Source organism: Myxocyprinus asiaticus, chromosome 5, assembly GCF_019703515.2.
Source record: "Myxocyprinus asiaticus isolate MX2 ecotype Aquarium Trade chromosome 5, UBuf_Myxa_2, whole genome shotgun sequence".
NCBI lineage: Eukaryota > Metazoa > Chordata > Actinopteri > Cypriniformes > Catostomidae > Myxocyprinus > Myxocyprinus asiaticus.
The window spans coordinates 27,188,403-27,213,162 of NC_059348.1; the positions used below are offsets into that span (position 1 = coordinate 27,188,403).

Sequence of the window (24,760 nt, forward strand, 5' to 3'; positions counted from 1 at the left end):
TAACCCAATCATATCACTTCTTAACCACTGGAGTCATTTGGATTACTTTTATTCTGCCTTTATATGGTTTCTGAGCTTCAAAGATTTGGATCCTGTTAACTTGCACTGTATGGACCTACAGAGCTGAGATATTCTTCTAAAAATCTTCAATTGTATTCGACAGAAGAAAGAAAGTCATACACATATGGGATGGCATGAGGGTGAGTAAATGATGAGATAATTTTCATTTTTGTGTGAACTTTGATACTGATGATGCAACACACCTCACACTTTTGGCACCTCCACGCTATCACAAGACAAACACCTGTTGGTTGTTACACTACAACAGAGATCTTTTGTCAGTTCAAAAATACTGTGACAGGACATTTATAGACAAATAATGCATTGAAATGTGGAAGAATGACAACATAATTGGAGTTAACACCCCATCTACGACCATGTATAATATGGTTTACCGAATTAGGAATGTTTACATTTCAACAAATCATAAAAAATGTGTACGTATATACATTTACATTTACCCATTTGGCAATTGCTTTTATCCAGTGCATTCAAGTGTTTCGAGGTATACAGGTGCAATTAGGTATTCTGAGATAGCCTACCTTGCCTGGATTTCTATAATAGGCCTGTGCAAATCGTGGCTCTATGAATATAACCCAGCTGTGTGTTAAGATCCCAAACCTAAAGTCAATGTAAATATCTATGGTATAGTAAAATGTTAAATTAATGTCATATTTCATGTGTAAGATATATCTGCTGTGAAGTGAAATTAAAGAAATAGTTCACCCAAAAATGACATGATAGGTGTGGTTGAGAAAAAGATAAATTTTTATGTCCTTTTTATTTATTTTTTAATTTTTTTTTACTATAAAGCTCCACTTTCTCTTTCACTTCCACATTCTTCTTATTTTGTTTTTTTGGCAATTCACATTCTTTGTGCATGTCACCACCTACTGCTTGGGGCTGGTAAAGGTGGAGATCTATAGTAAGAAAAAAAAATATATTTATCTGTTTCTCACCCACACCTATCATATCATTTCAGAAGACATGTATTTAACCTCTGGAGTCTTATGGATGACTTTTATGCTGCTTTTATTTGTTTTTTTGAACTTCAAAGTTCTGGCCATCATTCACTAGCACTGAATGGACCTACAGAGCAGATATGTTCTTCTAAAAATCTTCATTTGTGTTCTACAGAAGAAATAAAATCATATACATCTGGGAAGGCATGAGGGTGAGTAAATGATGAGAGAATTTTCATTTTTGGTCGAACTATTCCTTTAAACAGGGCCCACAAGAGGGCCTCAGCAAACTTCCATTGGGGAATGAAGATGACTACAAATAATTTATTAAGATATAATATAAAAATCTAACTTGCTATAATAAATTTAAAAAAAATGCTAAAACTGATAAAAATCAAGATGAACAACATGTAAATTGACATTACATTTCTTTTTTTTTTTTTTAAGTTTTTATTGAAGAACTTTCAGTTCTTGAATCTTCTGCAATCACAAAACGAATCACGTTCAATTATTTTAATCAATTGGCATTTGTGGTTTCTGCTAATAACGTATGAAAACAAGCAGCTTTGTCGTGATTATAGCAGAAATATCTTTGAGTCTCTGACAATTTGGGGCATTATAGAGTCAAAAATTTGAAGAACCACTGACATAAAACACAAATTAACTCCACTGAATAAGTATTTTGCTATTTATTTGTATAGACGGTTGACATGAACCAGATACTTCAGGTTTTTCAGATGGATCTGTACGCAAAGATAAGTGTTTTTTATTTTTATTCCCACTTCCATGCTGCTTTAATCCCATATGTTGCTCAGTAAGAGTGAAATGACCTGCCATAACAGGAACACCTTGACTTTCATTTCATAAAATTTCATTTATATAGCAGCTTTTAAAACAGTTTAAAAAAGTGGTTTACAGAATATGTCCATAAACACACATCCTTAGATGGCAAGCATTTTACTGTATTAACTTTTCAAAACATTTATCCTTCAGTCATCATTTTCCATATATAGAATATATATTTTGTTTTATGTATATGCAATTTCAGGATGAAAATACGCTGAGCATTGTTTTGCTGTTTCAGATTATCCACAACACCAGTTTTCAAAGTACTTGGAATATGTTGGAGGACTACAACTCTCTTTTTACTTGCTCAGTAAGCTTTCAAACATTCTTCAGGGAAGTGCACAGCTCATAGTTCCCAACAAGCTTTCTGTGTCAGTTTACATATAAACAAGTCAGTAACAATCATGCAGCATGTGGTTAACCTGTGTCAAGTAATAAGCTTTAACTCATATAATGCATTTGACTGAGCTATAGCTGTGTCTCCAAGAACAGTTAACTATGCCTCTCCCTTGGTGTTTTCAGCCTGGGATAAATACTCTCAGCATGAGAGGTGTCACAGTGGGTCTTCCAGTTTGGGTTGAAGCTACCACTAGAGAGCAGTCTCTCCCTCATCTTATGTAATCACACGAGAGTGACCTTGTGTTGGTATACTAAGTAATGTCTCTGACCAACAGTGACCTGGATAATTGCCTCTGGCCTAAATAGTGTTCTCCATCCTGCAAAAACTCTAAATTTTTGTGCGTGTTTTTCCAGCATGAATATACATTTTAATAATCACTAGAGTAATTGTCTTTTGAGAAAAATCTTGATTGACAGGATGGAGTTAAATATATCTCAATGAAACAGAAAAAAGCGACCCAGTGACAAGGTTATTCATATTGCAGTTTTCAAAATATTGTTGACAGGTCAAGGCAATATAGCTGTCAGATACAACTCACAATCAGTGTGAGCATGTGTGTTTGTATGTACACATATGCACATATGTACAGTATGTTACCAGTGCTATTTGAAATACCTGTTAATTAGTAGCCTACTCTCAGTAACTTTACACTCAAGAGGCCTAGTATTTTGACAACAATGCCACCTAGTGACAATAGATCATTAGTCTCATTACAATCGAAAGTATTGCTATTTTATTCATACAGTTTTATAGGGAGACGTTCTTACAAAATATATTTTCTTTACTGAGCAATGATCCTGTCAGCATGGCAAAACCAATGACCATGGATAGCCTATGTATGATGGGGACATTTTTGTGTTAAAAGTAGAGGTTAATTAGCCTTTTTGTACCTATGTCTGACATGTATTGTTCTTTTACAAACAGGCTTAATTTTATAACATAAAGGAATGTTCCAGGTTCAATACAAGTTTAGCTCAGTCGACAGCATTCGTGGCATAATGCTGATTACCACAATAATTTATTTCGTCTCGTCCCTCCTTTTCTTTAAAAAAAATAAATAAAAAATTGAGGTAACAGTGAGGCACTTACAATGGAAGTGCATGTGGCCAATTTATAGAGGGTTTAAACACATAAATATATATATATATTAGTTTTTATAAAAGCATTCATTCTTTTGTTAAAACTTGTGTATTATTTGAGCTGTTTAAAATTGTTTAAAATAGTTTAAATTGACATTTTTACAGTTGTTTTATAATTTTAGCCTTTGTTGACATTTATCGTCATGGTAACGAAGTTGTAAAATTGGTTATAACTTTACACAGAAAAGGTTAGTAAGTGATTTTATCACACATATCATTTTTACATGCTTTATGCCTTGTGGCTATACTTTTGAAACAGCAATTATTTTAACATAAAAAACTGGCCGCCATTCACTTCCATTGTAAGTGCCACTCTAACCCAGATTTTTGCTTTTTTTAAAGAAAATGAGGGGGAAGTCAAAATATATATTTTTTGGTAATCAGTAGTATGCCACAAATGCTGTCGATTGAGCTTAACTTGTATTGAACATTTAACCCTTTTATCATTCAAGGAAACAAACTTGACCACATAAAATATGAAATGATATGATCTTGGCTTGATCAGGGCCGTAGCTAATGGGGAGAAAGGTGGTAACGATTCTAGAAAATTCAAAAAAAAAATTTTTTTAATTGTATTTGTTTTATTTTAAATGAGCCTAGGCCAATACAATCAGGGGAGGCAGAATTCCTTGCTAGCAACGGCCCTGAACATAAGTGATGCTCTCAGAGTACATAATGCTGTTCTTTTCAAATGTATGATTGACTATCTTTCCTGCGTATAGCCCACCGAACTGAACACAGATCCGCCTGGCCTATTCCTGGGTCATTCTTACGGTTTGGTGTCTTTTAAGTACTCAGCACATGTTTGCTATTCATAATGTTTCATTTCAGACGGTTAAAATGTTTAAAGAATGAAGACTATGTATAGGCCTAATGTGACATTTGCTAAATATCAAATGGTAAATGATTGAAATCATTTTAATGTATTGCACTAGTGTCATTTTCTCATGTCACCAGAGCTGCACGTCAAATATTTTACTCAATAATAAATATTTATTTATTTAATTATTTATTTGTATTGTTCATTCAACACAATACATTTATTGGATATTTTTTTTATTATTATTTTATAATCATTTTTATTATTTTTTATTTATATTTCCCTTTTATTTTGTGATAATAGTTAGGCCTATATGTGGTCAAGCATAATATTTATTCGTGCAAAAATTGAGAACATTTAAAAAATGGATCACTTGGAGTCGCTCAAGACATGAAGAAAGTCTCACACTCCCGGCTGTGTGCTGAACTGAACGACAAGCGCACTGAATAAAAACTTGAAATATGTTTAATACGAGTTGCCATGCGTGATTCATCTCTCAAATACATGCGAAGTTACTTCTTCAATGAGACTGTTAAAAAGGCTTACCGTGGCATTAACTGTAAGATTTTTACGACGTGTGTAGGCCTACATATAAAATTAAGACCTATGTATATGTGTGAGGTGTAGGTGATCATCTGACAAACAACTTTAATATTGCATGATTTTCTTGTTAAATTTACACGTGAGGTTTTGTGTGTCAGTTGCGCGCCTGCGTCATTGGGGCGCAAGAAAGTAGGCTAAAAGGGGAGTGTGAACGGAGCTCATCTCCATTTCTCTACAGTACACTTAATCTCAGCCCACTGTGGATAATTCGTGACAGAAGTAACTTAATTCCCTTTGTAATGCAGCATTTTCCTGATGAGAGGAAGTAGGCAATTACAGACCTCCTCCACAGTCGATTGTTCTGTTAATCGTAGGATGGGACTGACAGCATCCGATAAATGCAACTCGGTACTTTTTACACTGGAATTAGGTGAGTCAGTCAATGTCAGGTTATTCATTCTAGTTCTCTTATGTTTTGTAATAGTTACATTCAACTGAAGATTATATGAAATACCATTCTTGTGACAGAATGTATATATATATATATATATATATATATATATATATATATATATATATATATATATATATATATATATATATATATTTCCAAACCTTTCACAATACAGTAAATTTGTCACGTGAAATATTTTATATACAATATACAATTGCTGCACATTAGAAAATGTATTTATTTAATTTTATGTCTTCAGCTAATGATGGAATATAGGTTACTGTTCAGGTCACAGTTTAGTCAAGGTAATTTAGACTTTTGCTGTTTGTTTTATGAATAATAACATATTGAGGATGTTATAAGCCCCTTATAGCCTAAGCCTGGGACAAATTTCAGTTTGTTATAGGTATTATTTTGGCTGATTTACTTTGTAAATGTACTTTGTATTTCAGTTTCTTTGATACAGGCAGCATGTGCTGGGGAAACATGTGAATCTGTATTTAAAGGTTTCTCTGACTGCCTGCTCAGCCTTGGAGAAAACATGGTAAACTATCCCCAAGAGCTGGATGACAGGGAAAACCTACAGACCATCTGCTCGTAAGCGCATAATGTTTTATTGAAAGAAATTAAAAAATATATATAACCTAGCTAGTTATGCACTGGTGCAGATGTTGGAGACACTGGCAGGTGAACTCTTTCTCTTGTAGATTTGACAAAATTAGCAATCAGATTTGATATGAGTCAAACTAATATCATCCATGGCTCAGACTGAGAATACTAAAAAACAATTCATTTTTAAGCTGTGCAATAGAGTGTGAACCTTGTGTTAATCAACTTGCAGATATTGGGATGACTTCCACTCGTGTGCCTCCACCGCAATTGCAGATTGTCAAGAAGGAGCAACAGACCTTTGGGAAAAACTTAAGTTGCAGTCCCGGAGTTTGAACTATAAGGGAAGCTTGTTTGAATTATGCTCTGTGGATAATGGAGCATCCAGAATTTTATTACCAATGGAATTGAAGCTACTGCTGATATGTTTTACCACACTAGTAGCGTGGCTTGCTTTTGAGTTATAAACCTGAAGACCTGACCTGAATGGTAATATACACCCCTCTTTTTCTTCAACTGAATCCATTTGTGTTTATGTGCACATCATATGGCGATAATGTTATTACATTCTTTAAAAGCATACATGTGAAATAATGAAAAAAAAAAAAATACTCTTTTAGATGGTTGAGGTGTTGGTCATAGGGCCCCCTGTGTTTATTTTTTAACAACATTTAAAGACAATTCAAAGCAAAAAATTCACTAAAATATAGTTTTTGGCCTGGATCATTGTTGGTTGAACAATCAGACCTTCTGCATTGAGGGCCAATAACTAGAACTTTTTCAAAAACTTAAAAGCCTAAAATATATGATGTTATCTTTAAGAAACAGTACACCCAAAAAACTCATGTCTTTCAAACACATCTTCATGTCTTTCTTTCATCGTGTCAAAGCTACTCTTTACAGTACGATGAAAGTAAATAGTGACCGCTGCTGAAGATTTTCAAGGCAACAATTTTCAGTGAATAACAACTTAAATTTCAGTCTATTCCTCACAGAAAACTATTGTATCTCTTCAGAGGTCTTGGAATATTGTGCATGAGTCGAATGGACTACTTTTATGGTGCTCTTTTTTTCCTTTTTGGAGCTTCACACACACTGGACCCCATCCACTTTCATTGTATGGAAAAGAGAAGCTTGAACATTCCTCAAAACTTCTCATTTTGTGTTCCACAGAGGAAAGAATGTCACATGGGTTTGTAACAACATGGGGGTGAGTACATGATGACAGAATTTGCATTTTTATGTGAACTATCTCTTTAAGCACATACTATCTAACAGCACTTTTTTTTTTTAAAACAACAATTTCCAAAACAAAATTAACATACGCAACAGATTGTTTATATATATATATATATATATATATATATATATATATATATATATATATATATATAAGATGATGGCATTTACAAGTAATGCATACAAAGTATAATGTCATATGGAGTCCGAATATGTCAACCTATATTGAAAGTTGTGTTAAAACTGAAGCACATGTACAAATCAAATAAATCACATATTGTTTGGAAAAAGACCCTGTATTTTTACATGGAGTTGCCTGTTTGACTTTTCCACCCACTATAGATTATTTGCTGAATTTTGAGATTCTCACTACTCTGTATAGTCTTTACAAACACTTTAGTTTTAGGTTGCAGGTTCAATCTCATGTAAGGGAGGCAAATCAGGGGCTTGTTCACAATTCCAGTACTGTGAATTGCTTTGGATGAAATTAACTACTAAATAAATGTAATTCCACATTTGTTTCTGTATGAAGAGTTGCATATGCTCATTTACAGTAACAGAGCCCCCAGCATTTGTCCTCTAATGATAGCAGAGAACCTGAACATCTGTCTAAAGCAAGATACAACACGACCTATTAAAAATGGCATATCCTTTCATTTAATTGGAGGCAAATCTCTGATGGAATGTTAATGGCATGACAAACACAGATGTTCTATGTTGTGCGAATCCCAGCCTTTGAATTAGGACCATGGCTTGGTTATTTACACGTGCTGTGCTGAGGGTCCTAAATATTCCCTGAAGGGATTGCGCTCTCGTTTACTTAAGCACATCTGTCTTTCTGTTACATAGTCTATGACGTGGACTAAATGAATCTTATCTAATTAGATTTATTAGAATCTAATTCTAATTTAGTCACTTTGAGAGAAGAGTATTATAGTTCCTTATAGTTCTTTTCCTTTATTTATCTGCGGGTAAACCACAGGACTTTGATTATGAGTGCAAAAGGAAAAAAAAAATGCTTATACACCATTTTATTTCATTGATATGAAAGCAACTGATCCTTGTCTGCCAAACCAAAGCAAGTTGTTTCAAAGTGTTCCAGTCACTAACTGGGTTCCACACGCCTATAGATTTGTTCATTCCAATTCCAATCCATCTTTTATTGGCAGATATATCATCTTTACTCTACCAGCAAACAAAAGCTTGTCAAACAAGTATGCAAACCATAAAACTGTGAGTCATAGCTGACCCAAAATGTAATTATTTTTGCAAAGAGTTGCCAAAACATCAGGCTCTGATGCATTCTGTTCCAGAGTAAAATAGCCTTGTTTCACTGTGTCATTACAAAATTAAGAATTGAACATAATCTTGAACTAAACCAATAGGATTCTATTATTTCTGTAAATGGTGCACTTTGATAAGATGAGCTTTAGTAACATTAAAAAAGTGTGGTTTACACTGACATGCAAACATGGCACAAAAAACACGTTTCCATTAAGGAAAAAATAACATCTCAAGGATTGCACTTCAGTGTGTGCAAGACACAAATAAAAACAATCACGTTTGGATTTTGCTTTTATGGCACAGTAAATGCATATACAGTGCTGTATATAAGAAATTTCAGCATGTTTGCTTTTATTTTTGGCACTGAAAATCTTCCAAATTATTGCATGTGGAATAATTACTGTTAATAGCCTTCCTTGACTTGTCCCATGGCAACTGAGGCAGACAGCTGAAAGTATTTCTAAGAACAAGAACAAGAACAGAGGCAGCTGACACAATCTGATGTATCATGCAACTGATGTGATGTGTCTGAATGCTTTTATTGTTGAGGAATAATGTCTCTCTTCATCTGTACATAACAAATTTATCAAGACAATTTCTTTGTATGCAAAATACTGAGAGGTTGGAATAGAGTTGTCATTTAAGAAGCCACTAGGATGTCGCCATCTGTCTAGCCTCTGTTGAATCCCTCTTCACTTCAGTTCTGTGGGCTATACAGCAGGAAAGATTCCAGGCTCTTTAATAGTCAATAATGCAGGAGGTTGTGTGAGTAAATGGGGCAGGCAGTAGATACTATGTGGACCCTGTGGACATGGAAGTAGTAGAGCAGAGGATGAATAATACACAAAGGTTACATGTTTGATGGGAAAGAGAGCAGTAAGAGACAGAGAGATAGAAAGGGAGTTCAAACCAATGCTCTGAATGCCATGAATATGCTAACATTTGTAAGGAGGGGTAAATGGTCTGTTGCATATACAGTACTTCAGCAAGCAAATGACTAGATCCTCAGCAGGTACTCATATACTCACTTACACTGTAAAAGTAGTATCATGCAAATAACACCATAATGAGTGGTTTCTACCTGATCTAGCCCTTAAAAAATAACTTTTATTAGTGTAACATACTGTAATGTAGTCAGGTTGGTTTGATCACATTAAATATGATTTGACCTGAATTAAACAAATTTGGATCTTACCACATGAAGCACATTCCTATAGGTTACCCTTTCGACTCACAGAGTGAACGATAGGTTTAGAATTATACAGTCTAAGCCCTCAGTGTTTTTATTACACTTATTTCATGTTGCTATACAAAGAGGATCTATGTGGTATACTTACATAGTAAAATATAATACTATAAAAAGTGGTAACCTACAATTGTTACCTTAAGGAGCTAATTCTGTCTAACCCTTAAAACTAGTTTTGTTGGTGTAATGTAATGTATTCAGGTTGATTCAGTAATTTATTTTCAGTAATTATTTAACAGATTCATGTTAAATAAAATTTTTGACTTAACACCATTTAGATGTTACCACATTAAGCAAATTTTTAGGTTAACATTTTTCAGCAAGGGCGTAGATTTGGCTTAAACATTGCGGGGGTTGCAACGTGAAGCATTTACATGTTTCCATGATCATGGTATAAATATTGGAGGGGTATCTACTCCCCTGTTTTTCAGTAAAGCTAAACTTATTGTTTTATATTTTATTGTTATTTTTTCAGAGAGAGATTTTTTTGTAGGCCATAAACTGAAGAAGATCTAGCAGAAAAATATTTGAAGACCACAGCTGTTTTTCTATACTGTATTTTAAATTCATGATTTGAATAATTATAATATATACACTGAAAAAAAATGTTGAACTAAAAATGTGCTTCATTGTGATGCATCTAAATTAACTTGTTTTATTCAGGTCAAAAATATTATTAAAATTGAATTATTATTTTTATTATTATTAATTATTATTATTATTATTATCACTGAATCAATCTTAGTACATTAAGTTACAGTTAACAAAGCTACATTTTGAGGGTAAGATCAGGTAACAGTAACTCCTTGTGGTAAAGATTGCAGGCTACCACTTTTTTAATGTGGGAGAGAAGCAAAATATGAACACTGATGATAGATGCTGTATTTTATGCCTTTACTGCCTGATGTGATAAGCATTGTGATTTCTCAAAATGGGCATCACATTAAGGACAGGTATTACAATATGTTTGCTGGTTTAATTACAGTAACTAATCACATATTTGATCTGAATGGTGCCTTGCATTTAGTTTTCTTCACATAGTTCTTATTTTGCAGAAAGTGCACAGTGATTTATTTCTTTTTATGTTAACCTCATTGCAGTAATAAAGAGTGATGCTTACAGTTATTAAAAGAGGCCCCATATGCCACAGTAAGCCATGATGTTGCCCAGGGGATCTTCTGTTGTCTCCCCAGGCACAAAATGTGGGCATTTCTTTCCCTTTAAACTATGTGCACTACCCCTCACCCCCAACTCCCTCTGCATGTCCCTCACAAACTCCTTGAAGTAGTCAGTGGCCATTTCTATATAACTCTCATAAAAGGTAGCACCAGAGACTATTTAGCAACATCACATCTATTAAATTGAACGGGATAAGTTGGAATGCCCAATGGTCACCAACGGTCAAAGATGTAGAAAGGAAGTCCCGCCTTACAGGTAGAAGAGCTAATCACCTTTTAGATAAAGACATCGCCTGTCAATCAACTCAAGAACGCGCATGCACATTAGCTGTAGAAGCCGGGATTTTTTATTTTTATTTTTTTGGAATCTGAGGTAAAGAAGCACAATTTATCTCAGTGTTGTCAGATTTTACTGCTGATTTGAAATAAGTTCTTTGATCGTAATCTTATAATAGTTCTCCATAAGCATTCCAAAGACGGCCGCCGAGTGAACTGACTTGCTAAAAGACTTTAGTAGCACACCTCAAATGGTATTTCAATTTCAGCTAGCAGTAATTTTGCCAAAAAACTGCCATTCCCATCTCAGTATACTGTTTAGCTGCACAAGTGTACCAATCTGGTGTTCTTGTCTACCAATGACTTACTTTGAATCAGCGTAAGAGCTGTTATAACTTTCATAATAACGTAGGAATAGGCCCCTTTAATATTGTGATGGTGGTGTGATTTCCAAATGTCTCTCACTTGCATGCTTACATTTTGCATCATTTACATTCAGGTTTCTAAAAATATCTTCCTAAGTCTTCTCTTTATAGTCTTCTCTTTACAGCCATAACTGGAGGAATGTGCTGTGTATTCAGCGTTCCACTTTAAACTCCTTACACTAGATGGCGATGTATCGTACTAACCAACTAAAGTAAACAAACACTGGATTCAACATGGCGTCGTGCAGCAGGGCCCAAATGATTTCTCTCTACAGGATGCTTATGAAAGAGAGTAAAAAATTCCCTTCCTACAATTATAGGTACGTCTTTACGATTCAAACTCGGTCATCTCCATTGTGTTGAAATATAATATTTTTCGCATTTCCGTCAGCTCTTTTTTTTATGTTCTTTTAGAAAGGTGTGTTGCCTGTACTATACCAGACAACTGCGTACATTTTTAGCTGATAGGTATTTCAATAACCAAAAGTCCCATTACTATTCTTTTGTGCATGTACAATTGAAGTACCATCATTGCATTATATAAAATACCTTGGAGGAGCATGGTTCATAATGGCACACGTCAAAGTCCATTACTATGCCACTGGTACCACTGCCACTTTTTTTTTATTTTTTGTATTTTTTTTTTGTAAGGGTTAATTTGCTTTTTTAGAAAATCACGTATATGCAAGGTTCCTTAGTTTTATAACGAAAGAATATTTTCAATTTTCATTTTTTGTATTTATTTATTTTTGTAAAAAAAAAATTTATGAGTGGTTCTCAATAAATAGCTAATTACATTTGTGCTTGTGTTCTTCACTAAAAATGTTGAATTAGGCCTTAAATAAGAAATGTGAGTTTACATATTGTACGTCTTGATTTTTAATGGTTTCAAGCAGTTTTAGATTTATTAGGCCTATAGAAAGTTAGATATTATAGCTTATTAAAGGAATATTCAGTGTTCAATACAAGTTTAGCTCAATCGACACATTTGTGGCATAATGTCGATTACCACCTTAATTTCAACTTGTCCTTTCTTTTCTTTAAAAAAAGCAAAAATCTGGTATGAGGTACTTACAATGGAAGTGAATGTGGCCAATCCATAAAGGGTAAAATACTCACTTCTTCAAAAGTATAGCCACAAGACGTAAACAATATGCATGTTAACATAATTTTAGTGTGATAAAATCACTTACTAACCTTTTCTGTGTAAAGTTTTATGCAATTTTACAACTTAGTTTCCAGGACAATGCAACGCCATAAACCCTAAAACAACCATAAAAACCACAAATTAAACATCACAGCTCAAATAATACACAAGTTTTAACAGAACAATTAATGTAATTGCAGTTATAAAATCATTAGCTTCATATTTCTGTCTTTAAATCCTCCAAAAATTGGCTCCATTCACTTCCATTGTAAGTGCATTTCTGTAACCTCAATTTTTGCCTTTTTTAAAGAAAAGGAGTAACGAGTCAAAATAACTTTTTGTGGTAATCAACATTATGCCACAAATGCTGTCGATTGAGCTAAACTTGTATTGAACCTGGAATATTCCTTTAACGTAATTTAATTAATTTTTAGTCTTTGTCTAAGTCAAGATCTTGAGGTCTACCTTGGAAGTTTGGAGGCCCGCTAGTTGAGAACAGTAAAATTTACTGTTTGCTTTCAGGACATATGCACTTCGCCGAGTAAAAGATGGCTTCCGTGAGAACCTTCAGGTTGAGAACCCTAAAACACTTGATTTGCTAATAAGTCATGCTAGAGAGAATCTGGCAATCATCAAGAGACAGGCAAGTAATGATTTCAGGATCTTTTGCAATTTGCATGGAGTATCATCAGTGTTACTTACAATTTTTTTATCTAAATGTAGTTTCACTCACCCATGTTTCACAGGTAACTATTGGCCAGCTGTATTCTGCGCAGAAGACTGTTGTTGAGAAGGAGCATGATTTACCTTTATAGGAATTGTTTTCAGAACCAAAAACAGTGCCTATATATAATGCTAAAGGAAAGACAAATCTGTGTTGTAGCCTATTAAATGTACAACTAGCCTATCCTTTTTGTTTAGTTGTAATGTACATCAGAGTATACTGTATATGTATTTTATGTTATATGTAATTATTATTCAGCAAATAAATGGTATACAAATAATGAGAGGTCAGTGTTGCCTGAGCACATTGTTTCACTGTTAACAGAAATAAAAATGAAGTAAATAATTTTTAGCTTGATTTTTTATGAATATCATGTATAAACTGTTTACTTTCATAGATTAAGGAAGCTTTAATCGAAAGTCGAAAGTCAAGTTAACTTTATTGAACTTCATCCCTGATCATTGCACCACGGAATTCTGTCAATTAACACGACTTGTTTTATCAAGTCTGAATCCTTAAAGTGTAGTTCTGTCCATCATTATTGTCCCAGTATTCCCCATGATTAGCCCGACAATACACTGCGAAATGCACTGATGAATCTGTGTCAAAACAGGATGGTGTGTACAATGTAAAGTCAAACTGTTCCCATATTAGCACATATTTTTTTTCATTCAACCTTCATGCAGCCTGCATATCTGAAAATGTCAACCAGTTATTTAAAGTGTACCTGATCCCAACTTCTTTCGTTGTTGGGCATCACTCTTATAGCACCTTTTGTGACAACCGGTTGTGACACTCTCCAGTGCAACTCACAGACAGCTTGTCTTTGAACCCAGTTCAACAGAACTAACAGGCTTGACAGAAGTTGGTACTAAACGTGCAAAGTTAAGAGCTGACATCAGGTCATGCTGAACCTCTTGTGTTGGACTCTGGAGTTCAGATACATTGCACGTTTCATTTGCATCAGCAGAGATGTCAAAGTGTGGCACGTTTGCCAAGTTCAGCGCCATCGTGTTTGCAAACTGGACTCTCTTTCTACAGACTAAATCCTTGAGTGGAGAAGATTCATCAGGATATACAGGCAGGGATTTTTGCTCTTCGCTGATCAGTTTTGATCAGACAGTCTTTCATCGCCGTCGTCTGAATTAAGCTGCATTCACACTGCCAGCGACTTTGTCGCTGCATGTCGCCAGTGGCTGGCGGTTAGGTTGCTAGTGGCCGTTCCCACTACTGGTTGCCTAGTAACGTTTATGAATGACATTCACAAATGTCAATCAATTGTTGTTGACAGCGAATCAGTTTTCTTACCGCTAAAAACAAAAATTTTGTAGGGAAAAGACTAAATATAAATGGAATCAGTACATAAAATGGATCATTTTTTCTTAACTATGTCCCTGTACATGGGGAGAGACATATCATATAACACTGGTAAATTGCTAACAGCAAGGATTAGCCTTTCCTCCATCTTTCTGTCACTACAGAAACTGAGAGAGAGAAGGATCATGTGAGCTCTACCGTCTTCTCTCTTATTGGCTGTTGCTCCTGTAAGTCGCTCTTCATTTGCATAAAGTTAAACATTTCTGAACTTTATGGCGTCGCTGGACATGCCCACATCCGGTCGCCAACGGTCGCCGTCACTCGTGTCGCCGGAAGTCACCAGCTCTCATTGACAATGAATGAGATGAGGTCGTTTTGTCGCTACCTGTCGCTGGCAGTGTGAACGCAGCTTTAGAAGTAGCGCCAGACGCCTCTGACTGCTTGTTCTCCATCTGCATTCATGACACCAAAAACTGAGAACCCGAATATCTTTTAAATATGAACTGGACTTGTACTGTTTACATAAGGAAGATGCTTGTCAAATACAATGTGCACAGTTGCCTCACAACAACGTCGCCTGACTGCAAAAAAATTGATGATGTATAATCATCTAAAAGGGCAACCAATCTAATGTAGCCATCGTGAATATACTGGGTAGGCATTAAAAAACGTTAAAAAAAAAAAATAAACTAGCTAGCCTTTGTCACTAATATTTTATCAGTTGATTGATTACAAAGACTTAAAGTGATGTATTTTTTTAAATATGCATTCATCAGTTCATGTGGGTCATAGAGAATTTAGTAGCCATCGATGGGATAAAGGTTAAGCTAAAAAATAATAATAATGATTAAAATATAATTATAAATTGTAATATAATAGTGAGACAGAATCAAATCTTTATGTAATTGTATTTAGACTTCCATTGACAGTTATGCCAAAATACGGACGGTCAATCATTGTCTAATACTAAAACACGATGACGAACTGAAAGAGCTTGTGCATACAGGACAGCGAACACTTTTCTACACATGAAACTGTTTACACTTTATGACGCAATGCAGGAGAGTCAGTTTTACTATGTAATAATATCCCCCCCCCAAAAAAAGAGACGAAATGGCGAGGGGAAAGTTCAAGTTTGCATTGCGCATTACATTCCTGCACTATTACAACACGGGTGAGAGTTTTCGCTGAACTGGAAGTGTTAGAATAAACACCATGGTAATGGCATACTACCATACTACTCTTATTTCTGCCAAAGACTGAAATAGCAGGAGTAGTATGTGAAGTACGCAATTGCGAACGCAGCCTATGAAACAACCATTGTCACATTGTGAGTCTGTCCAATCATGAATGAGCTGTGTCTTCACTTAGAGCTTGTGCAGCTCCTCTGGAGCAACTGCAGTGACTGCACCAGCCGGCTGCTCTCGAATCGCTCTTGCGGTACTTTGATGGCATAGGTTACGGTGACGCGGAAGTGGCGCCGGTTCAAGTCGGACAACATTTCTAACCGACATTAAAAACACCTGCCTAATACTGTGTAGATCCCCCTCGTGCCGCCAAAACACATCTCAGATGCTTTTCTTCTCACCACAATTGTACAGAGGGGTTATCTGAGTTACCATAGACTTTGTCAGTTTGAACTAGTCTGGCCATTCTCTGTTGACCTCTCTCATCAACAAGGCATTTCTATCCACAGAACTGCCGCTCACTGGATATTTTTGTTTTTGGCACCATTCTGAGTAAACGCTTGGGACTGTTGTGTGTAAAAATCCCAGGAAATCAGCAGTTACAGAAATCAGCCAATCGTGTAGCAGCAGTGCAGTGCATAAAATCATACAGATACGGGTCAGGAGTTTCAGTTAATGTTCACATCAACCATCAGAATGGGGAAAAAATTTGATCTCAATGATTTGGACTGTGGCATGATTGTTGGTGCCAGATGGGCTGGTTTGAGTATTTCTGTAACTGCTGATCTCCTGGGATTTTCACACACAATAGTCCCTAGAATTTACTCAGAATGGTGCAAAAAACAAAAAACATCCAGTGAGCGGCAGTTCTGTGGACAGAAATGCCTTGTTGATGAGAGAGGTCAACAGAGAATGGTCAGACTGGTTCGAACTGATAAAGTCTACAGTAACTCAGATAACCGCTCTGTACAATTGTGGTGAGAAGAATATCATCTCAAAATGTATGTCAGCATCAAAACTTTTTACAAAATCAGTGACAGCGCAAAGATCACCAAAGACATCTTATTCTGTTTCGCTCTTGCTTGTGTAAAACGAAAAGTCATTTGTCAGAGGGAGAAACTTTAAAGTTTTGCTATTTTGCTGTTGAGATGCCTGTCTGATTGTTGAAAAGTCTTGCGAATAGTGAAAATGTTTCCCTGATGCGCAGGACTGTTTGCTCTGTGCGTGTTGCGGGGCTGGCGCTGAAATGTTTTGTAGTAATGCACTGAAATGTTATGTTCTTGTATCCAGTATTGTTATTGATGATAATATTTGGATTTTGGTGATAATATTTAGATTTTAACTAATACCCATAAGCTGTTTCATGAGGTGGGGTTGAAAATGTTGAAAATACAATCCTTGTCCGTTTTCATTTGTATGCTGCAAATGTACAGACAATGCAAATGAGATTAATTTTCTAGAAAATGTAAGTTTGAAATCTATTGGGGGCCTACCTCTGGAGTCGCGAGTTCGAATCCAGGGTGTGCTGAGTGACTCCAGCCAGGTCTCCTAAGCAACCAAATTGGCCCGGTTGCTATGGAGGGTAGAGTCATATGGGGTAACCTCCTCGTGGTCACTATAATGTGTGGCTCTCGCTCTCGTGGGGCGCATGGTGAGTTGTGCGTGGATGCCGCGGAGAATAGCGTGAAGCCTCCACACGCGCTACGTCACCGTGGTAATGCGCTCAACAAGTGATAACACGTGATAAGATGCACGTATTGATGGTCTCAGACGCGGAGGCAACTGAGATTCGTCCTCCACCACCCGGATTGAGGTGTGTCACTATGCCACCACGAAAACTTAGGGGGTGGTAGTCAGCGTCTTTACTCGCTGAGCTACCCAGGTCCCCAGTTTCAAACTTGTTTTCAAGCTATTTGTTCATCCACTCAAATTCTATTCAACCTTGTATGTTACTTCATCCAAAAGTCCAAACAATTTAGCAGAATAACATTTATTGGCACATAGCAGAAATGTTTGCATTCAGCACCACATACATGGAAGATACAGTAAATGTCTTGATTAAAATGCACAACACTAATAGCTCATATGATACTTTTAAACCTTTACGCTTTATTCAGCTGGGTTCACGCAAGGATTTACAGCTTGTTTTGAAAGCAATCTGTTCCACCATGTAGAATCTATTGAGCTCTATGTTGCTGCATTAGAAATTTTAATCCATCATTCGTTGCTTTTGCATTATTTCTGCATTAAATATTACCTGTTCTCACAGAGCTCTCTTTCTCCCATCCGTGCCCGCACACTTGCACACACACACACACACAGAAAGAGTGAAGCCACGTTTTTATCTGTCAAAACGTTGCTGATGCGTCTTACCTGTGTCTGTTCTGCCGCCATTCAAAAGAGAGAAACGATTGTGAATATCGACCTAGGCCTATGTCTACAGCTGCCAAAAGGCTATATCCACATTTTGATGAGGAATTACAGTGACAAGCTGTCCTACAGATTTCTTTTCCATCCAAATGGCCTCGGGCTGATTGTTTTAGTTCATATATCCCCGTACAAACCGAACCAAGGGAGCCATATGTGAAAACACCATTAGGATGTGATTCATGGAGTAACTTTACCTTGTGAAAGTGCGTGATTGTGTATTTATCCCATCAAGGCTGGCCAAAGAATGCGTATGTCCATGTGCTGCTTTCAGTAAGTAAGAAATTAAGTTCAAATAAAACAGACTGTTGTGGCTCTGCTTTCTGATGTCATTGTAGTGGAGAAATGCTTGGTGACAGAATCACTAGAGATTACCATCAGCGTTTGTGATGATGTGCAGCTGAGTGCGATGAAAACGTTTAGATCAGCTTGATGTCTTGTCAGTTCTTCAGTAAATAAAGCTCATTCGTCACTTGACGAGAACACAAGTGCCTGCCCCACCGAGAGAACGATTTTTTTCAAGCAAGCCTGATGTGCTTTTTTTTGTTTTTAAAGCCATTAACTCAGCAGGGAGTCCTGACAGTCAAGCAATTAACAACCTGCGGCTGGCAGATGCTAATGCACACTTCGTCGTCCTTCTCCTCCTGGCCTGCGTTTAATTTAATGAAGCTCACACCTGAAAATCGCTGGAAAAATCGGTTAGTGTGGCACTGGCTTTACATGCATTGATTGCTTTCTCACTATCAGACCATGCAAAGGATATTTGAAAATTTTTATTATTCAGGCAATATTTTGATGAACCGAAGTTTACACCATGGATTTCACTCACTGTGCATGGATTTGTGGATAGTCCACTGACATGGGGGGCCACAGAACATGGATTTCTTAAAGGTGGTGAAAACTTCTACAATTTTGTTTGTACAAGAACCAGGACTATTGGTTACACATGGCTAATGGTGACCAAGATGGATGCCCACCCTAACATATTTCAAACAGCATACTTCAGTTTTTTATTAATTTACTATTTTTAGTTGCAAGCCATTTCTTACATGGATCATTGTAATGTAAAATGTACAGTGTTTCCTTTTCTAAGTTCTTGATCAAAATTAAATTCTAACAGGACAGACATGGGTGAAAAAATGTATAGTATATCAATTTATTTTGACCAGTTTTTTCACAGCTGTTACATGTTCAGAAATCTAAATGAAATCTTTACAGACTGTACAATTTATAGCATTTAGGATAAGATCCAACTACAAGAAATAAGCCTTGCCAATACATTATATATATATATATATATATATATATATAACAAAAAAATTTAACCAGCATTTGAGACTAAAGGCAGAACAATTCTGTGCAGCCATGTTAAAAGTTAGGATGGGCGATAATGTTAAACAGGAGAAAATATATACTTTTGTCAGTGAAGTGACTAGGACAAAGGTATTTTGATGTTCTTTGCAAACAAATATGTTTTCTCAGGTATAAAGACTGCAGTGCTTTACATCCAATTACATCACACTCTGTGTGAGTTGAGCTGAAAATTACACTGGCTCAAAATGACAAAACAATTGTAAACTTCAGCTATCACTAAAAGCAAAGCTGTGCTCATTAATTTAGGAGCTGTTGTTTCTGGTTGTCTGCTAGGGTTAACAGTTGTTACTAAATGGTAAAAATGATCACAGATCAAACTAATGGGATGCATTTCTCCGCATCAGTTTATAAGCCAATGAACCAAGAGATTACATCACAAATATTTAAGTTTTTAAAATAGATAAGACATTATTTAGGAATAATGTCATGATATACTTCATAGTCAAATATAACCTTCCACATTTTTGGGGGGAAAATCAAAACCATTCAATAAGTATAATAGTAAGAATGAAAACAATTCTATTATCACAATCATAAATACAATTCCGTAAACAAGAATTAATTTACACAACCATTTGGGAAGGGAGAACCACACAGGACCCTCTATTATTATTCCATGTTAAAGAACCACTGAAGCATACTCTATCGATGGTCAATAAATACTGAATAGAATTAACCGCAAATATAAATTACACATTTTATTGCTGGGGCTGGGCTGAGCTGAACTTTTACAATTAGTTAGTGGATTGTGTTTTGCTTCCCTGGGAAGTTTTTTGTGAAACAGACAAATTCTGAACAAGAGTTGGACACAGTGCATAGGTTTTTTTTTTTTCGTGAGATTTTCAAAATGAGTGACTGGACTGCAGCTGGATGCTTTCCCGCTGAACAAAATAATATGGACTTTTTATAGGTATGATATTAAAAATGGGAAAAAACGGAGGTTCAAATGTAGATGTTTCTGCAGGTGGTAGCACTTTTCAAATGATAATGTTGTATTTGCATGCTACATGGACAGGATGCAGCCTCAACTTGTAATTCTCATAGCCCATATTCCTCAACATACTTCAACCCCACCCACCATTATTATAAAAATACAACAACATTGAAGAAAACTTTTGTCATCCAATAATAGTGCATACTACTAGCTAATAGGTGTGTCAGAGGATATGGCTCTTCCCTTAGAGATGGACGTTTAATGTCCAGTCTGGTGATACAGCAGTCCAGTCGGAGTCAGCAGAACAAAAGGATGCAGCATTAAAACGGTTCAAAATGGCAGCATCCTTAATTGACTCGTATGAGGAATATACTAATTACATTTGTCATTAACTTATTATTATTAAATTAGAAAAATTCAGTGAACAACATTTACATCAAAAATATTTGGTGTTATATTGTTACTCCAAAGCAAATAGTTTGCAATATCAAAACATACAAACGAAACCATAAAAGTAAAAAAAAGTAAAAAAAAATGCAAAACTCACAAAAGTTAACTTTATACATACAAATAACTTAATTCCTGCTAGTTCACATGAACTTGACTATCCATTTTGTTCACTTGAATCTTATGGCCAATTTAAATTGAGCATAATCATGTTTAAATAAGTTTTAGTAAGCATTGGTAAGCTGTCAGGTCTGCTTAAATTGATGCTATAGCAGCACTGATGCCAAATTCCATGCATTTGTATAATTATTTTATTGCCATCAGTGCCTGCTTGATGTTACCACAAAATGTATTGACTTAATATAGCAGGCAAAGGGGAGTATCAATTCATAAAGTCAAAATTACTACAAAAGGCTTACCAATGTGAATGCTGAAGATATGTCTGAAGACTTGGGTGATTTTTATAGGCACAAAGACAATGTAATAAAAGTACCTACTAAAGAGTAGCCAACTGCTTATGAAAGACCTGATTCTAATAATGCCTGCTTAATGGGAAAATCTACCCAAAAAGAACAATTCTGTCATTATTTGTTCCAAAAATGAAATCATATGGGTTTGGAAGTACATGAGGGTGAGTAAATGATGACAGAATTTTTAGGCAAACGATCCCTTTACTGGTAACCGAACTGATGCGCGCACATACACACTAACACAAAACCTCAACTCATTCAAATCTTAAGCATCCTTTTCATAAGTTACACAGACTTTACCATCTTTTCTCAATCAGTCGCAACTGCATAAGAGGTGTGTTCAAAATTATTCAAAACCACATTACATATAACAAATAAATTCGGGACAGTCATTTTTAGACAAGTCATACTTCTGGGGCAAGTTCTGACAGAACAGAGCTAGAGTTGAAGGATGACAGGAATTCACATGAATGCAAGAGAAGAACTGATTTTTCCTTCTGCACAGTGCCTAGAGAAACGTGCAAGATTTAGCACAAACTTTGCACTGTTCATTATCAAGAGTAGCAGAAAGAGATGCTGCTTTTTGCAGTCTGATAAAAAGGAAATATGTCCTGGACGAAGGCAGATGCGGGCTAGACCACGGCAGTTTTTCCTCTGTTAAGGACTTCCATCAAAATCCTACTAAAAAAGTTGCAATGACGATTCACCACTGACAATCCTTGTCTTAATAAATCAACTCTGGCATCAACATCAGGCACTTGAGGATGGTGTCTGCAGATGAAAATGGAGGTTTTGACATCTGCTGGACAACCGGATGACTTAGAATTCATCTATTTTCTTCTGGAGATATTTGAGTATGGAGTCCATGCCTTGAGGAGAGCCCCAGACCCTCTTAAGTGCCTCACATTCCCTCTCGTTGGCCTGCTCCAGGGCGGCCCTGTTAATGTTCCGCACCAGCGCTTTGGACTCGCGCAGAACCTTCAGTGTAGCCAGCAGCATCACCATGAAAACAAAATAAAATGAGGGGAACAAAATAAGATAGAAAAGGAAAAAAAGGCACATGACTTATGGATGTGGATGCATTGTGAATTTTTACAGAAGTGCATTTTTTTCACAACTGCATTTAGAAAAAAACACACAAATGATCTTTAAAGGGATAGTTCATCCAATAATTAAAATTCTGTCATCATTTACTCACCCTCTATGACCCTTGACTTTCATTGCATCTCTTTTTCATACAATGAATGTGAATGGTGACTGAAGCTAACATTCTGACTAACATCATCAGAAATATGTAATACTATGCAAGTAATATTGAAACAACATGAGGGTGAGCAAATGATAATTTTTGGTTGAATTAACCCTTCAATACAAATTATTCAAATTACTCAGAAGTCTATTAAGGGTTTAAATAACACTGTAAAAATGCAGGAGGAAGAGAGCAATCATCAACAATGATTTCTGCATTTTTCAACTACTGGAATATGGATGGCTGCTCTCCTTTCTATAAGCCAAAGTAAACTAGATTCCAGAGATGCAGAGCAAGTGTACATGAGCTGTTGATTTATCCAGGGATAAAAATTGCTTCATTTAATTTATTTCTAGAAAGACTTTCTTTGAGGATCAAATGTGCATGATCTACAATGAGGAGCTATTGAAGCAAAAACAAACAAAATGAAAGATTGGGGGGTTGGGGTGTAGATGTATGCTCTGTTTGAGAAAATGTGATACAAAAAACAAAACAAAAACACACATGAAAAAAAGATGACTTACAACTGAATTACAAGATACTAGCTCCTTAATGCGAACCATGACTTCCTGTGTGAAGGTCCCTGGCCACAGAACCTGAGATACCAGTCCTTTGGCACAAGCCTCCTGAGCTGTCAGCTTCCTCCCACTCAACAACATTTCATTTGCCTAAAGTAACAGAATAATAGAGAAGAGCAGCAGAAAAAAAAAAGAAAAGAAATGGAACAGTTAAGAGGTAATGAGAAAAAAAATCAGTCTAAACAGATGCATCTTTTGCCAAACTTTTGTACAGTATTTATATTGCTTTTCCTAATTTTTATTATTACTATATAGTATTAATTTTGTATTTTTTCCCCTTAATTTGTAACTTTATTTTAAATTCTTTAATGTTATTCACTTTATCTTTTCAATGACTCCATATATTTTATGATTATTATTTTTTTTCTTTTCCATAATTTAAGTATCATGTACTTTTTACACTGCTAAGCTTCATATGCTTTGGTTTTATGAATGTACATTTATTTCTCATGCCAATCAAGCACAAAAACTGAAACAAAAGCAGGAGTTAGGGACATGATCCTAAAGAGATGGCATGTATAATATATATTATTGCCACAGTATAGATTTTGCCTATGGTTTTAACCTAAATATCCACATGACATTTGACTGAATTTGGCAGTCAGTCAACACCCAAAGATAATAGGCTCGATTAAAGGAATATCCCAGGTTCAATACAAACTAAACTCAATCGACAGCATTTGTGACAATGTTGATTACCACAAACATTAAGATTAAATAATTTAGATTACCTCCTTTTAAAAAGGGGTTACAGTAGGCCATTTACAGTGGAAGTGAATGGGGCTAGTCCATAAAAGTTTCAAAAGTATAGGAGCAAGACATAAACAATATGCGTGTTAACATGATTTTAGTTTGATAAAAGTGCAAACTTTTTCTATGTTAAGTTATATCCAATTTTACAACTTTGTTGCATGATGAAGAAATGCTGTAAACCCTACAACGACAGTAAAAACAACTATTTAAACAACTGTAAATCCTTTGCACACCAACCGTGACTTTTCGCCATGCTTAACATTTTGAATCGAAACAATGGATTCTTACTGAGCCAGTGTTAGATAGTCAAATTCTTGACTATCCGCAACAAAACGTTTGATTGTCCGGTGGTCACGCCTCAATAGTTCAGCTATTTCAAGAGTGTTGCATCCGTCTGAAAGGCATTTTACAATTTTTGACTTTTCAGTGTCAGTTAAATCTCTTTTTTGGACAATTTTACCTGAAGTAATGAAGCTGCCTAATAATTATGCACACCTTGATTACGCCACACCCTCCCTCATTACACAAATACATATCACCTGAACCATTCAAGTTTACATGGTTTGGAGTTGGAAAATGTGCATGGAAATAATGATAAGATCAGAATACTCACTTGCCTAATAATTGTGCACACAATGTATATAATGTATATACTGGCGGCCAAAAGTTTGG

The 24,760-nt window shown here is 35.7% G+C and overlaps 3 protein-coding genes across 3 annotated transcripts in view; 2 read left to right on the forward strand and 1 right to left on the reverse strand.

Annotated features, from left to right (window-relative positions):
* Positions 1 to 5,145: 5,145 nt before the first annotated feature.
* nrn1b (neuritin 1b) lies at positions 5,146 to 6,300 on the forward strand. Its single transcript, XM_051698366.1, has 3 exons — positions 5,146 to 5,200; positions 5,677 to 5,821; positions 6,066 to 6,300. The coding sequence occupies exons 1-3, from the start codon at positions 5,146 to 5,148 to the stop codon at positions 6,298 to 6,300; spliced, it is 435 nt and encodes a 144-aa protein (XP_051554326.1).
* A 5,379-nt stretch (positions 6,301 to 11,679) lies between these two features.
* LOC127441015 (LYR motif-containing protein 4-like) lies at positions 11,680 to 13,632 on the forward strand. The gene is made up of 3 exons (XM_051698131.1): positions 11,680 to 11,801; positions 13,151 to 13,271; positions 13,375 to 13,632. Exons 1-3 carry the CDS (start codon positions 11,716 to 11,718, stop codon positions 13,441 to 13,443), a joined length of 276 nt encoding a protein of 91 aa, XP_051554091.1. The 5' UTR covers positions 11,680 to 11,715; the 3' UTR covers positions 13,444 to 13,632.
* A 5,793-nt stretch (positions 13,633 to 19,425) lies between these two features.
* LOC127441463 (chromodomain Y-like protein) overlaps positions 19,426 to 24,760 on the reverse strand; it is a 56,978-nt gene continuing 51,643 nt past the window's right edge. The window contains exons 6-7 of the mRNA XM_051698916.1: positions 23,282 to 23,425; positions 19,426 to 22,486 (exon numbers count right to left, since the gene is read on the reverse strand). Of these exons, the coding sequence (XP_051554876.1) occupies positions 22,328 to 22,486; positions 23,282 to 23,425 (303 nt within the window). The 3' untranslated portion in view covers positions 19,426 to 22,327. The remainder of the gene's footprint in view (positions 22,487 to 23,281; positions 23,426 to 24,760) is intronic.

Excerpts from the sequence above, each read along its gene's own strand:
- nrn1b (XM_051698366.1), top strand. The coding sequence starts at position 5,146 with ATGGGACTGACAGCATCCGATAAATGCAACTCGGTACTTTTTACACTG. Across the intron at positions 5,201-5,676 it reads ACTTTTTACACTGGAATTAG|TTTCTTTGATACAGGCAGCA; the intron begins GTGAGTCAGTCA and ends TTTGTATTTCAG. Across the intron at positions 5,822-6,065 it reads AACCTACAGACCATCTGCTC|ATATTGGGATGACTTCCACT; the intron begins GTAAGCGCATAA and ends ATCAACTTGCAG.
- LOC127441015 (XM_051698131.1), top strand. The coding sequence starts at position 11,716 with ATGGCGTCGTGCAGCAGGGCCCAAATGATTTCTCTCTACAGGATGCTT. Across the intron at positions 11,802-13,150 it reads TTCCCTTCCTACAATTATAG|GACATATGCACTTCGCCGAG; the intron begins GTACGTCTTTAC and ends GTTTGCTTTCAG. Across the intron at positions 13,272-13,374 it reads TGGCAATCATCAAGAGACAG|GTAACTATTGGCCAGCTGTA; the intron begins GCAAGTAATGAT and ends CATGTTTCACAG.